The 15,812-nt window shown below is 44.2% G+C and overlaps 1 protein-coding gene across 1 annotated transcript in view; it reads left to right on the forward strand.

Annotated features, from left to right (window-relative positions):
- Nucleotides 1-643: 643 nt before the first annotated feature.
- DACH1 (dachshund family transcription factor 1) overlaps nucleotides 644-15,812 on the forward strand; it is a 384,876-nt gene continuing 369,707 nt past the window's right edge. Inside the window, 1 exon segment of the mRNA XM_080561250.1 lies at nucleotides 644-7,234. Coding sequence (XP_080417376.1) covers nucleotides 6,510-7,234 — 725 coding nt within the window. The 5' untranslated portion in view covers nucleotides 644-6,509.

Consider the following 15,812-nt stretch of genomic DNA (forward strand, 5'->3'; position numbering starts at 1 on the left):
CAGAGCAGCAGGCGGGCGGGCGGGCGGGGGGGGGGGGGAGGGGGGGGGGTCCTCAGCCCGTCTAAGTTGCATTGTAATTAAATTTTATTTTATCCTACCGAGGCATGCAAAATATCGAGCAAAATACAAGTTTAAGTAATTTGTTTGTATTCTTATCTGTAGGAGTTGGAAATTAACAGCCCCACTAGTTTACTGTTAAGCCTGGAGAGAGAGAGATTGCTTTGCAAACATTACAGTTATTATGTCTGCAGTTGGTACTCTTTGTATAAATTATTGATCAGCCATCTTATTTTCCTTTCTGCTTAATGGATATTATAGCATAGCCGTTTACACGCTATAGTTAAGGTTGTGTCAGCACTTCCATTTATAACATCCCCCTCTTACCAAGAGTTTATAACTCGCTATAAAATTCCGCTCTGGGCTGAAACTTTTCAAGCAAGGGCTCAGACCTTTAAAGGTCCTTTCCCCCAACCCACCAAAGAACAATTGGAAATGCGTGGCTGCTTTTTTTTTTTTTTTTTTTTTTAAATATATGAATAAAAAAGGTAACCCCCACCCCCAGTGTTTTTCATTCGCTTGGGTGACTTAGGGAGGAAGAGGCTGCGTTTCTCTGGCTGCCAGCTCGCTTATATTAAAAAAAAGAGCCCGGTGCGCATGTATTATTATTATTGTTATTAAGGGAAACAATTAGCGTGAGAGCTGCTGCCGGAGGCTCGGCGAGCCCTGCGAGCCGCCGCCCTCCGCCCCGCCGAGCGCGGGGGCCCGATCCGGTGGTGCTGAGCCCCGCGGCGGGGGCGAGTGGGCGCGGGGGTGCCGGGCAGGGCACCGGGCAGGAAAAGCGCCTCCCTGGTACCGGCTGCGATGGTGGCACACAGCGGAAACCCGGGAATGTTTAAATACCGGGCCGATGCTCCAGCGTCTTTCTTTCGATTAGGGTGGGTTGGGGACTAGGGATGGAGTGGCTGGGTGAAATAATCCTGGAAGGGGGAGGACACAGGAAAGGTCATTTCGGATTCTGTCCCCACTACAACAGTTTAATGGCAGGGGCTTTGTACTTCATAATTATTGCTCTGAGCACCTTTTCCTACCTGTTGGTAGGTAAATTAACACGTTGGACTGAGGACCTCTAATGAGAGCACGAGTATAACTCAAACATTACAGAGGGCTCTCCGTCTATTCCAGTCCTAATTTAATTCATGCAGGGAAGTTGGTTATAATTTCCTTGTCGCTCCTGCAGCTTTCTGCATTGGCTGCCAGTTGCAATGTGAATGTAAGCAGGCAGTGCCCAGTCACCTGCTCCATTCGTTCCCAGCCAGACCGAGAAGGGAACCTGACCCGCTTCACCATTTGGCTCTGGTAACTGCAATGTGACCGAGAGCCTCAAATCCACACGAGGGTTATTTGAGCTGCTGACTTTGAAACGTATTCTCTGGAGTCAGAAGAGAGACTTAAGAAAAAAAATAATAACAACAATTTGTAAATAAGCAAGAAGCTTAATTGGAGTTTGGTATTTGCAATTTGCATATATGCGCGTGTGCGCGTTTTGGGGTATGTTCTGTACATGTCGGGCGCAGGGGAGGAGGGAGGGACGGGCTGAGAACGTTCCCAAGCCGTCGGTTATTGCCTCTCTCAGTACAGCGCGTCCTTGGTCAGAGCATCAGCTAGCATCACCGGAGATAACACTCATTTCTCGTGAGGATGAAGGGGGAGAATAGAAGGATACCCTCTGGGGCCAAAGCCTGCCCTCTGACGCAGGCGGTGAACATCCCCGGAGCCAGTGAGATGCCTCGCGGGAGCAAAGCCGGCAAAAGATGCTCTGGCGCTAAAGCGATTGGGTTAGCCAGGGGGTAGCAAGCTGCCGAGCCCCGACCGATTCCTCTCCCAGTCCCGTGCTGGGGATGTGCAGTCGCTGCTTTCAACTTTCCAGCCGAGATATACATATTAAACAATTAACCCAGGTGGCAGTTTGCTCCCAGCTTCTCGTTTTTTGAAAACTTTTTAAAGTTTAGTGTTTTTTTTTTTTTTTTTTTTAAGAATGCACCATACGCAAATACAAACTGCAGTAAACAGAATGGGAAAGCAATCTCGCCATGCATTCTAGACTTTTTATGATATATGGTGGACTGTTCAGAAGTGTATGCTATTGTTAAAGCTGTTTGTGCCGGGTGTGCTAATGCACTCTTTGATTGAGTGAATTAGCAGTCATAACAATCTGGCAGTCTGGCCATAGAAGTGTGCTCAAATTGATTTGTGTTATGGCTGGACTGGAAAATCTAGTGTTAGTTGTTTTTTGCCCTGGGGCATTGTTTGTACCAAACTCCACTTTTCATTTAATTTTCCAATAGATTTTGAAAGACCAAAAGGTTTGAGATCAACGTTTGCTGCACTTTATTATTATTCAGTTATTAAAAATATCCTATGAGTAATTTCAGATTCCCCAAAACCTTGCTTTCAATTAGAGTAAACATAATTAGCGTGACGTCGTGCTTGGAATGGTAAATCTCCCTTTGTATCTATTAAGCATGTTATCTACTTGTCCTGTCACTGAAAGGAATCCAGTTTGTATTTGTATTGGACAAGGTCTGTGCTAATTTGACTATAATGCAACAATTAGAAAAACAGCACTGCAGTATCCAGTTTCTTATTACTGGTACAACACTTAACATCAATCTCAACTGTATTCACTGTGTTTTCAATGTTTAGTAAATATCTTGGTGGAAGGGCAAAAAAGGGATCCCAGTTCACAGGCTCGCATTTCTATGGTTTTATTTTCCTGAACGATGCAGGGGGGATTCGGTATGAGGTCCCTCCTTCTTTCTCAGTCTTCCATCAAAATAACAGGTAGCTCCTCAAAGGAGAACTACTGCTTAAGACCCTAGGGATTAACAGTAAAACAGAACTTACCTTCTCTTTGCCTGTGCTTGCTCCTTTCTTAGAGTCTTATGCTTGGCAGTCATTTGCCAGAATTATAATGCAGCATGATTAAACCTAAAACATTACTCTACTGATCACACAGAAAGCTTTGTGAAATCATTTAGTTTCTTCTCTTCAGAAATCAGTGAACAAAGTAGGTCACTGGATGAGGATAAGACAAGATACAAGAGAGAAATGCATTTCTTAGGGAAATAAATTCAAAAGCAATAAAGAAAAAAAATATTTCAAATGAACTTGACATGGTAATACACAATTCATTCTCACCAGGTGCCTATCTTCTGTATTCATCCCCTCCCCCCGGTCCATTCCTTCACACACGTTCAAAAGACAAGTATTTATCTTTTTTTTTTTCCTCCTCTGAATGAATTTAAATCTTTAATTATCAATTATAACTGAAGAAAGGGGAGGGAACTGATGTACTGTCCTATCTCCTGTCAGTCGGTTACTCAGATTCCTTAAAATGCAACAGCTAAAATGCATTTTCTAATTGCATTTTACTCTTTACAGCTGCCCTCAAAAATTGTAATTTAATACAATAGTGAACCCCGTATCAGGTTTTTTTTTTGAGTAATAAATTACAATCACTGTCAATACATCTTACTGCTTTAACATACATTTTATTATAAGGAAATTGTCAAAAGAAAAAAGAGAGAGAGACAGAGAAACAGAGCGAATACCTGCCCTGAACAGTTATATGAGCAGAACAGAAGCCCTGCTTCAAACAATATTCCAGGAAAGAAATTAAAGACTTCTTAATTAGTGCAGCAATTAAGCTTTCTTGGTCGCATTTTAATCAGCTCAGGCCCTATCAAAGGACAAACAGAACGATTTGCAGGTCTTTGAATTTTAAACAGTCTTATTGATTTCAGCACCATAAGTCTTCACTTGACACAGGGAGAATTTTCAAATATCAGTTACAGTAATTTGAGTTTTGCTGATATCAACACAGGGACAAAAACAAAAACGCCCAACAATACAATTACATGAAAGGGTCAGCAAGTAATAGAAATGCAATCTAAAAAAAAAAAAAATTACAAAGAGCCACCTCAGGATTTGTTGGTGTGTTACGTGTGTGTGTGAGTGTTTATGTGATTTTAAATAAATCCAGTCACTCGCATAATCATTAGAAATATTTAACAAGCAAGAAGCTTCGAGGAGTCTGGAACCCTTTCATAAATCTCTTATTTCCCTAGGTTTCTAATCCCATTGTTTCACTCAAAAGGTGGTTAACGCAAATCTGTGGTAGTAAACCCTTTCAAACTACATTTTCTTTCTATTGTGTTGAACCATGATGGATGTATGTCCGTGAGGGCACACAACAAGAAGAACATAAGGGCTGGTGTGCATCACGTTGTAGGGAAGGTAGACAATAAATGAAATGGTAAGTTTTCTAAGTAAGAGTTCACTCAGATGTTGAAGTGCCAATATCACATGTGTCTGGCTCTATCCTGATCTTCTCAAGGATTTGTTTTATATCTTCACAACATGTAAGAGAAGGTGAGATGCAAAACAACAGTTGAAGCAAAGAAGACATGAACTGAGCTGGTTTGCTACAACTGAAAACAGAGCATTGGTTTTCAGGGTATTCCAAGTTTTATGTGAACACTAGATCCTGCCACTGAAGTTGTATAAACTCCTCTGAAAAAATGTTCTGAGAAACATCTGAAAAAGTGTTGAAGAAGTGTTCTGCACTATTGTGTGTACATGAGATTTCATAATGAAAGCTACTTTGTATTTTCGTGGGTTTATTTGCCAATTTAAAAGGTTTTAGTGTAGGATAGCTAAAATTTCATGATCAAATGACATCCTCTGCGGTATTAAAACACAAACGGCCTTCCATTGAAGTTGAAGTACTACCAGCAAGAAGACATATGAGAATGTTTTACATCTGATAGCATGGAAATTCCCCTCCACAGAATTACTACAGCTGAGATTATCCACTCAGTAGATGTGTCATCCCATGAGTCATATCTCACATAATAATACACATTAAGAAAAAAAAAAAAAAAGCTATGGAGCTATGGGCAGATACATGCACCACCATTAATTAAGCACACAGCTCATCCTTTTGAAACTGGAAAAATTTTACCCACGTTATTTTCGCACATGCCCAACTGTATGAATGAACATTCCTTCGCCCCTTCAGAGCGTGAAGTGCCCTCGAGAGGAACCGGCGCGGAGCTCTCGTCTCTCCCGACCGACCCTCGCCTGGCACGCAGGCGAGCCGCCCAAAGTGCCCCGATTCCCCTTAAAAACTCCATCCCAAACTTTGGAGGCGGGCAGGGAGCTCTGAGACCGCGGGGCCTCAGGGCCGGGCTGAGGGACTGCGCATGTGTGGGCAAGCGCCGCAGCTCATGTTCCGCGCTACCTGGCGCAGGCAGCGCCGCCGCTGCGCGGCACTGCGCGGCCACCTGTTGCGCGCCGCGCCTCGCTCCGAAGTGACTCCGGCGTCGCTCCGGCCACGCTCTCCGCCAGCCCCCCCATCTCCCCGCGGCGGATGCGATCGCCAGACTCGGTCCCCCATGTCCCCCCCTAGATGTCGCCGCGCTGCGCTTTTTTTTTTGCGTGGGGGCTGCGCGCCCCGCTGCCGCCTTCCCCCCGCGCAACAAAGGCGCTGCTGCCGCCGGACCCTCAGCTGTTGTGGGCTCGGGAGGACGACAAGAGTGACAAGGACAAACCCGTCCGGAGCCTCCCACTTTGGTCCGCCGCTGCCCCCGGCCCCCGCCGGAGCGGCCGCAAGGTGTGCGGGCAGCGCACCGCTCCCGACGGCTTCAGGGGAAGCCGGAGACTCCGGCGTTCCCCAACAAAGTGTGTTGACAAGCCACTGCTGGAAAGGGCTGGGAAAATTACATCTCGTCTCTGGTGGGGTGAAATATGAAACATGTAATCTAACGGTTCCTGAAGGGGGGAGGGGGGGGGGGAGGGGAGGAAGAGGGACTTCTCTCCCTCTCCCTCTGTTTCCCTGCTCCGGGTTCCTGGTTGGATAATTTGGGTTAATACTAGTGAGTGAGCCTTTTGCTGCTTCAAAGGGTATTTCAAGTTGCCGGAGCTCCTCCCCTCCGCACCGTGTGACAACAACAACTCGTCCAGAGAGCGAGCGAGCGGCGAGCGGCGGCGGCAGCCTGCACTTCCCAGCTCATTTTCTCTCTGTCATTCCCCTCTCAATCTTTGATCAATGTACTTGCCAGAGAGAACCGAAGTCCTTCAAACCTCCTCCTTTTCACCTTCGTCTTTAACGTGGTGCTAGAGCAAGGACCACAAAAAGAAACTGCCCTCCCCCCTCCCCTCGGCCCCAGCCCCGCCGCCCGGAGCGGACTTCTCCTCCTCCTCCTCCTCCGTCCCCACTTGCGGGACACTTTGTGCGTTTCTCTCTCTCACTCTGCCCCCTGCTCTCTCGCTCGCCGCAGCACCTGATCCGGGGTTATTCCCCCCTTCTTCTCCCCCCTCCTCCCTTCTCCTTTCCTCTCCTTTTTTTTTTTTTTTTTTATATTTTTTAAAATTTTTCCCCTTTCCCCCGCGTGTGTGTGTGGGAACTTTCCCCCCTCCCCCTGCCCCCCTCCGCCGTATATGTGACCATGGCCGTACCGGCTGCTTTGATCCCTCCGACCCAGCTGGTCCCCCCTCAGCCTCCGGTCTCAACTTCTGCCGCCTGCACCACCACCACCACCACCTCCTCCTCGGCGGCGGCGGCCACCTCCTCTCCGTCTCCGTCCATCGCTCCCCCGCCGGCCGCTTCGGGGACAAACCTATTCCGGCCGGAGCCCATCGCAGCGGCGGCGGCCACAGTCACCTCCACCACCACCACCACCGGCGGCGGTAACGGCGGCGGCGGCGGCAGCCCCAGCCTGGGCACCGGCACCGGCAACACCGGCAGCAGCAGCGGCAGCAGCAGCAGCAGCGGCAGCAGCACCTCCGCTCCCAATGCCAGCGCGGCCAGCGTGGCCAGCAGCCTGCCCGGCAAGCCCGTGTACTCGACCCCGTCCCCGGTGGAGAACACCCCCCAAAATAACGAGTGCAAGATGGTGGATCTGAGGGGGGCCAAAGTGGCCTCCTTCACCGTGGAGGGCTGCGAGCTCATCTGCCTGCCCCAGGCTTTCGACCTCTTCCTGAAGCACTTGGTGGGGGGCTTGCACACGGTCTACACCAAGCTGAAGCGGCTGGAGATCACGCCCGTGGTCTGCAACGTGGAGCAGGTCCGCATCCTGCGGGGGCTGGGGGCCATCCAGCCCGGGGTCAACCGCTGCAAACTCATCTCCAGGAAGGATTTCGAGACCCTCTACAACGACTGCACCAACGCCAGGTAACCGCCGCAAGGCACACGCACACCCCGAGACACCCCCCCCCCGTCCCATTATCCCCCCCCTCCAGCCGCCGCCCCCGTCCCACCCCCACGCCACCGCTCACTCCGGGGGGGGGGCGGGGGGGGGGCGTCCTGCGGCCCCATGCCGTCACCCCCCCTTTTTTCCCCCATTCCCCCCAGCCCTGGCCCCCCACAAGCCTGCTCCGCACCCGGCCGCGCTGCTTCTTGGTGGGACGGGGAGAGAGGAGAAAAGGGTGTTTCTGCCCCCTTCCCTTCGTGCCGTGCAACTGTCGCCCTGTCATTGTCCCCTTCACCCCCCCACATCCTCTGCCCCCCCCCGCTGGGGCGGCCGGGGACTGCGCAGCGCACCGCGCAGTTCACGCGGGGGGGCGGAGGGGCCGCCGGGCCGCGCGGGGCCGGGGAAGGCGGCAGCATGGCCACCCAAAGTGTTTTCTGACTCGCCCCCTCCTCAAGTTCAGCCCTTTAAAACGCACAGCCCTGGGAGAAGACGGCCTGAAGGGCGCACGGGGGCGGGCGGGGAGCGGTCCTGGGTTTGGGGTCGTGTGTGTGTGTGTGGAGGGGGCGATCTTGGGTTTCACGTCAATTGTTGCCTTCCGGGGCACTTCCCGGGCTGAGGGCCCTATCGGGGGGGGGATGGAGGCCACTCGGCCATCAGCCGTTGTCACGCATCCCAAAGGGCACGTGCACTTTTGTATAGGGCTAGGGGGCAGTTGCCACATGGCGAGAGGGGAGGGAGAGGAGGAGAGAGGGCGGGAAGGCGCCGAGGAGGCGCTTTTTTAGTTTTTTTGGTGGTCGGGCTGCCCCCCCTCCATCCCCCCCCCGGGGGGCTCGGGTCCCCCGGAGCAGGTGCGAGCAGCGCCCGGCGCCCCGGAGCCGGCCGGAGATGGGGGTGGCGGGGGGAAGCAGGAGGTTTTCTGGGGGTCATTTGGGCAGGCTGAGTCGTGGCACCTCGCAGCGTGAGGCGGGCGCGCAGGTTACGCGCACGCCGCCGCGCTGCCCGGCCCTCGCACCCCGCGGGTCGGGGGGAGGAGAAGGAGGAAGAAGAGGAGGATGAGGGAAGCCCCAAACTCGACAACGGCCGGGGAGAAGGAGCTGGCGAAAAGGGAAATTCCTGCTGCGAGAGCTGCCTGCTTTGCAAGCGGGGGCTAAAGAGTGGGGCTGGTGTCTCGCCATCTGTAGGTTACAGGGTTTGGGGCGGCTCGATCAGGAAAAGGGGTCGCAGAAGTGTTGTGACCCGGAGAGCTGAGCCCCCCAGTTCGCCGGGGGCTGGGGGGTGGCTCCGGTTTAGGGGTGCTGGGAACTTTACACAGCAGGGAGGACTCTCCAGTGAGGAGTATGCAGACAAAGTCTCGATGCTACTTTCAGTATGCGCAAACAGGCAGACCCGGCTCGTTTCGCTTTCTCATCTTCGGATTTCAAGGTGCAGCAACAGCCAGCACATGGAGAATTAACCCCGTGTGATTCCGTGCTCGTTGCCTTTGCTAATGGCCGGGTGGGACATTCCCTTCTTGCCCCCGACTGAGGGTAGCTGGGACTCCTTAGCATTGAGCCAGGCAGAGCAAAGCACTTACTCTGTTGCTAGACTGATGGCTCAGGTTTCTGGTTTTTGGGGCAGCAGGACAAAACATCCTGGAGTAACTTCCAAGCTCTGACATAAATGTAACTGCATCGGTAACCCTGCGTTGTTTCATGTGGAAGCAACATGGATCTTAAGAGATGCCTCTGTGTGGCGTCTAACTTGTAAAACCTCTGCAGGAGTTCAAGATTTGGTTCTTAAAACAAAGTGACACCAGTTCTAGTTTGCCATGCTCATATCATGCGAGATGTAATTTCAACACATAAAATTAAAAAATAGATCTTTTTTTTTTTTTGGGGGGGGGGTGGGGCAGGGTGGAATACAGGGACACCAGTTCCTGGACTTGGCAGGGTTATGCAAGGGTTTGGCAGACTGGTTGTAACACGGGTTGATCATGTCAAGAGTACAAAATCGGCCGTGTTTCAACTGTTTCTGAGGTCTGCTGTGTTATCATCCAGCACAGTAGAAATTACAGCAGTGTGTTGAGAAGTGGATAGGGTTTGACCCTTAAAAAGCGTAATTGTAGTAGATGTATTTATGCATCCATTAAGCAAATAACTTAATGGAAAGGATTTACAATAGGTATGCAAAATGTATTATTACAGTATAGACAAATAAAGCAAAGTGGGTCAGTGAGTTTTGGTCAAAATGGATGATACCATTGGAACATAAAACTGTATTTACTTTCAGGGTTTCCCCTCCGATACATTTCATTCTGATTCTTTCCTCACAATTTAATTATTTTTAATTATATCTGACTGTACAGTACTTATGTAGGATATTTTCGTCTACTTGGTTTAGTGATTTACGTGACCTTTCCAGACTCTCAGTTACTGCATACACTATCTGGGTGATGTCTTTCTGTATCCTGGGTGGACACTTGCTGTTGAGATGGGAGCTGTAAGAGCCAACTCCATCCTAGCGGCTAAATTGTTATACTCATCAGATTCAAAAATTTCGAACCAGCAACTTATCACTGTTATATTTGTCTCATAATCAGCTGATGCACTTGAATACACTAATCCCTTTTTAGAAAGCTTCATCAAGGTTAATACGTTATTTAATCAAAAAAGGCATCCAAATAAAGCCATTACTTTGTTCTTTAAATGGATTGAATCGTTAGTTGCCAGTTGCTGTGGAAATAATTTGTAATAACTTATTTTGAGATAGAAAAGTTTTAGATGTGTTTCACCAAAATGATGCATTTTAACTGTGATATTGCTATTTTAAAAAATCAATAAAACAAAAATCAATAAAACACCAAGGGATTTTCTATTGAATGCTTAATGTGGAGGTCTGTAAAGTGAATTGGTTTCTGTGTTTATTTGTGATACTACTAATAATAACATGATACTAAAGGACCTTTTTCTAAATTAGGCTTCTGTATCAGTTCACTGGAAAAACAGTCTTCCGTTATGGAAGATGACTTTTCTTTTCTGGTCATACTGACCTTTGCTTTTATTTTCCCCATAAAAAAAGCATTGGTCACCAAACAGAAATCCAGGAAATAGCAAACTGTGCATTTAGCCTACATTATGATTAAACGGTTTGACATTAATGGGATGCTAGAAAGCCACATGCCAAACAAATAGGAGAAATGCAAAGGCAAAACATGAAAAATATTTAAAACTATTAGACCCCAATCGAGTCAGGTTTCTTGAATGTGTACGTGAAACAGAGTAGCGAACTGTTCACTGGATGTCACCTGCGTAGGATTAATGACCTGGAAGCTATTGATCCCAGATTGTTCTGGTCTCTTGTGTTTCAAGTACTTGTTGTGGAATTTTTCCATGCTGGTCCCTTCCTGGAGTTTTCCCAGACTTAGACTGGCTTTGGATCGTGCCCATTAAAAACTAAAAGCGTGCCTTCTTCTGACCTCCCTCCTGTGGCCAGGATATGTTAATCTTTGCTGACATTTGAAGATGATTTGAATGAGTTCATTGACATTCATACTTAAAACAGAGAATTATTTGCACTGTTTGAAAGCTGTTTACAAATTTTGGAGAACAACCCAATTGACTTTGAGTGCAGAGGGGAAAGATGCTGGAGATAAAACAGTTCTCTCCAAAGCCTGGTTTACACTGACTGCAGTTAAACAGTCTCTCTTTGCTAGATTCTGCTTCTCTCAAATTATGTGGACCTGGCATGTACTTGTTTACTGAATACTGCACACTCGCATAGTTTTTCTCCTATTTGTATTAATTAAAGGAGTATCTCACCCAGATAGGCTGGTACAGATCATAGATGTTTTAAACAGGTCAGCAAGTGCAGCTGCAAATAATTTCAAATATATCCTATCTGTGGTTTATATTGATGACCTCCCTTGCCACAGATTAGTAAAATATAATCAGCAGAAATATGGTAGGTTTTACAAGCAAAGAAGACTTCTGGAAGGCCAGAGGATAAATTGTAGTAACTATAAAGAAGGAGTAAAAGCTTCGGAGGTGGCTTCTTCAGGCTTAAAAACCCCTAAAAGACTCCAGCCGCCTGCAGTAACAGAACTTTAATACCTATCTCATGGCATTTATTTATTGGTAAATATTATAAATTAGAAGCTGAGATCTTTGGAGCATAATTACTACAACAGAACAGACTATTTATCCCTTTAATCTGATACTTAGTTGCTGGCATTAGCCCAGTATCTGATACTTGAGGAAGGGAACATTTCTCCCCAGTGAATGTTCGCAGTCCATTGTGCAATGCTACGTGTGCTGTTCGTGTGCAGGGCTGGGAAGGGCTGGTGGTGATGGGCACAGAGAAATTTCTTCCTGGTTGATTCACCTTTCTTTTTCTTTTCTTTCTTTTTTATTTCATTTATTTATTTATTTATTGTGAAGTATTTAATTTGATTAACTCCTCCTTTGTCTTATAGCTATTGATAGTGATTTTTTTAAAGAAATCTTATACTATAGTTTATATACAAGTGCACAGTTTCGTTGTCAATTTTGCATCAGTGTTACTTAAGAGAACGGACTGTATGAAAGCACAGTGAAATATACCTGCCAGCAAATAAGTTTTCTATTTCCACAAGCTCTCTCTACCTCTGCCCGAATACTAAGTTCACTTTTAGGCCTCTGCTCCCTTTTTGGGGCTGCACACGTAATGAGTGAGGCTCTTCGGCCTGTCCGGAGCGCTTGATTTTCACTCTCCTGATGTCTGCTGAAGGGAAGAGTGCTGGTGAAAATGTTACCAGTGCAACTTGTGATGCTTGTTTGTTGAACTCGCCGAGCCTTCCCTTGCGCTCAGCACCAGCCCTCGCCGTCGTCAGGGGCGCGGACGGGCGCACCCGCGGAAAATGCCCCCTGTTGGCAGCACCCGCAGTCGGCCTCTGGAGCTGCTGCTTCTCAGCAATTGATCAGCACGGCCGGAAGTAATGTCCTTTACTAGTTGCGTGCCTAAGATTTTGCAATCTGGAGTGTATTCTGGATGCTTGTTGCAAATGGTAATGCTTGTTTGACTGCCCTTTAGGACTTTTTCTGTTTTCTCCTGCTGCTAGATTATTCCGTGCGGCTGGTTTTGCCCATCACTGGGATTCATCATCTGAAGTGAATTGCATGTGAAGCACACAATTCTCATACACTATATTGAATTTGAATATTTTCCTTTTGGACTACATCATAGATGTATTAAATTATTACTGCAATCTCTGCTGGCCTGGTACAGGTAAATCTCTTTCAGCCTGTGTAGTATCACCACTTCGTGAAAGAGCTTTACAAGTTCAGCTGTAAAAATGCATCTCTGGCTGCAGGATAGTACAGTGAGTTAGTAGTCAGAAACTACTGACTTTTCTCAAAATTTTATGAGCCAGCAAACCAAGGGTCCAAAACAACTGCAACGTCTGTCTGTTTTTAAGAAACAGGACTAGATTTAGATCCCTTTTGTTCTTTTATAAGTTAAATATGTTTTGTTTTAAAAATAGCATTTGGGGCATCTGCTTTGCATTACAAGTTAATGCCGTTCGTTGTTTTAAAATAGTTATTAACCTTTTGCAAATTATGTACTGCACATGAACAGTAATTTTTTCAATAATCTTTAAATGTGCATACTGTAACAGCGCCATAATGTGGACTGACATAATATGAAATGACAGTAAATTTTTAGTTGCTTAAATATGTATTTAAATGGTAGAGCTGAAGAGTCATCTGCAAAAAGCTATTACGATCCAGAGAGTTAATTCATATATAGATAATTTCTCCAGTGTGCATTACGGAAGAATTTTTCTTTTTTCCATTATCACTTAAATTATTTTCAAATATCCTGAAGCATAAACCAAAATCTTTATATTTAAAATCAAGGTATGTCTGTGACTTGAAGTGATAATATCCAGTTTGCTTCAAGAACTAACTTTACCCTTAACTCACTATGTTCTGCTTATTTATCTGGTACAGTGCTCAGCTGGGGACATCTTGTAACAACTGCTGACGTTTCATTTCTTAAGCAGTGCAGAATATTGAAGTGTAATCTATTAAATATGGATTTTTTATCATTAACTGAATTCTGTGATACCATGTTTTAAAACATTACATTTTTTTTTTAATGGAACAAAAAGAAAAAGAGTAGTAGTGTGTTTTCCACAGCATACAGTGTAAAAATGCTGACACTGAATTTCATGAGAGTAAGGATCAGTTTTGAGCATTTCAAATTTTTTACTCTAAACCACAGATATTGATGAGCTGCAAAACTGCACTGGGGAGGGATAACTCTGTAAATATTGTATACTTATATTCTCTCCTGTGAATTTCCTCTGGTCTCTTCGGACTAAAAGGACTCTGAGTGGCAGTTCAGGATATACTCACCAAAACTATTGAAAGTGCCTGTAAGTGTTGTGATTGAGGAAATGGATCACAAACTGTATTTCAATTCATGTTGCTTTAAATGATGTTTTGTGATAATTACATTTACAGTCAACATCTTTCTGCAGCAGGTGTGTGAATATATACAATACCATTTGCAGAACCGAATGGAGAGATACTGTAAATCGCGTGTATCTGAGCAATTCATTAAGAACAAAATAGAAACTTTCTAAAACAGTCACAAATTGTTTTTTAATATTCTTAATGTTTATGATTTTGATTTAATAAAGCTGGCTAAAGTTTTTATTGTTACCCGTGTGAGCAGTACCTACGTAACTTTCTGTTCATTTTTCCTTTTAAAAGTACCCTGTTGATTGCAAAACTAATTTACAGTAGATATTTTCATTGCATCCTGTATAATTTTCATCCTCCTTATGAAGAAGAAAATTATTTAAGTATGAAAAAAGAAATATATATATATTGTTATAAATATCAAACAGTGAGATTTCATGTCTTTTGAAAATCTAAAATTATCTATAGTTCAGAAACAGGTGTAATGAAAATTTCCTGGTTCACCATGTCACATTAGCTAGATCCTTTTTACGTTAAGATAAGAGCATGTTATAATCAAAAAATTTTATGCATCCTTAGACTTTACAGAATTATTCTCTAAAGCAGACAAATGCGTAAATTATGCTATGTTCCTTTTGATATAAAATAAGCTTGGATTCAAGCTAGGCTTTCAAACTAGTTTTCTTATTCACTTATTTAGTTATTACGATTTTAGGTAATACTAAAAATACTGAGAAAAATATCTTTAACTATTAGACATGTATCTTTTTTCTTTAATGTGTTATTTAAAATGTAGGACTAACTGAGGGCCGTACATAGATATGCTAATAGACTACCTTGCTGACAACTTAAAATAATAGAGATACATAGTGGAGTTGAATGGAGCTGGGGAGAAAGGGCAAGGAAGGAGTAAATGGGGCTGTTGCAAAAATTTGAGCATAATTGACAGGCATATATTTATTGCATTACAACGTCATGATTCAAGTTCGTAACTGAATAATGTTCATGTTAGAGCACTTGTTAATAATGTTGTACTGAGAACACGTAATAGGCATTTTAGATTTGGCCAGAAAAGCTGTTGTTCAGAACATTTCTCAGAATATGCTTGTATATACAAATTGTTGTATGATAGAAATTATTTTTAAAATCTTTTACTTTTGGGAAATGCTTTGATTTTTCATCTTACATAAAAGAATTGTAAGAGATCAAAAAGAAATTAGCAGTGAAAAGTAAACTATAAAGGGAACAGGCAATATATATTTGATTAGTATTTAATTACATCTTTTGTAACCTTGATTTCATGTTGTTCTTATACTTACTAATGACTTAGGTTTATTTTTTTAATAGTGGAACTAGATCACAATTTTTACTGATAGGTCAAAAAAAAAAAAAGAGTTCTCAGATTATAGGTACTGTATTTTAAAGAGATGTATTAGCAATAGATTACATTTATATCTGATAAACCTAGGCAGGGTATATCAATAGTTTTAGTGTTCTTTAAAAGACATTACTAAAACTTATTTTTTTTAATTATACTTTTTTTTTTTTTAAATTTAGTCAAAATATAAACTTAATGTTTATTATATGTATATATTTGTACTAGTGTTATCTGTCTTTATGAAGTACACGATGTTTCCAGTCTCCTGGTCTGCTGTAAAAAAAACTTTCTATATTGGAGAAGGTCACCTGTAGGAATTACCTATTTACATTAAAAGAAAAATGCTGTGGTTTTAAAACATATGCCTACCTTTAAGAATGTGGATAGTCCTGTTGCTTTCAATGGACTACATATATCTTTCAAAGCAAGCAAATGTTAATATATTTGGAAGTTTTTCTGTGAAAGAATCAATTCATATATTTGGTAGAAAGCTCTCTTACTATATACTGTCTTACATTTGCACAGACAGTTTGAAAGCATTAAAAATGCTTTAGATTTAGTGTCCTATAAATTACACTTGTTGCAGAGAATAGTAAAATGGAGATTCATTTTGCATTTTTAAACATTTTTTATGAGTATTGCATTCTTTTGTATTAAATAATTTTAGGAAATCAGGCTGATGTCTTGGTATGAATATCAGAATTTGTATCAGTATAAGTATCAGAATCATGGCTTTAT

The sequence above is a fragment of the Anser brachyrhynchus genome (genome assembly GCF_964034855.1).
Source record: "Anser brachyrhynchus genome assembly, chromosome: 1".
Taxonomy (NCBI): domain Eukaryota; kingdom Metazoa; phylum Chordata; class Aves; order Anseriformes; family Anatidae; genus Anser; species Anser brachyrhynchus.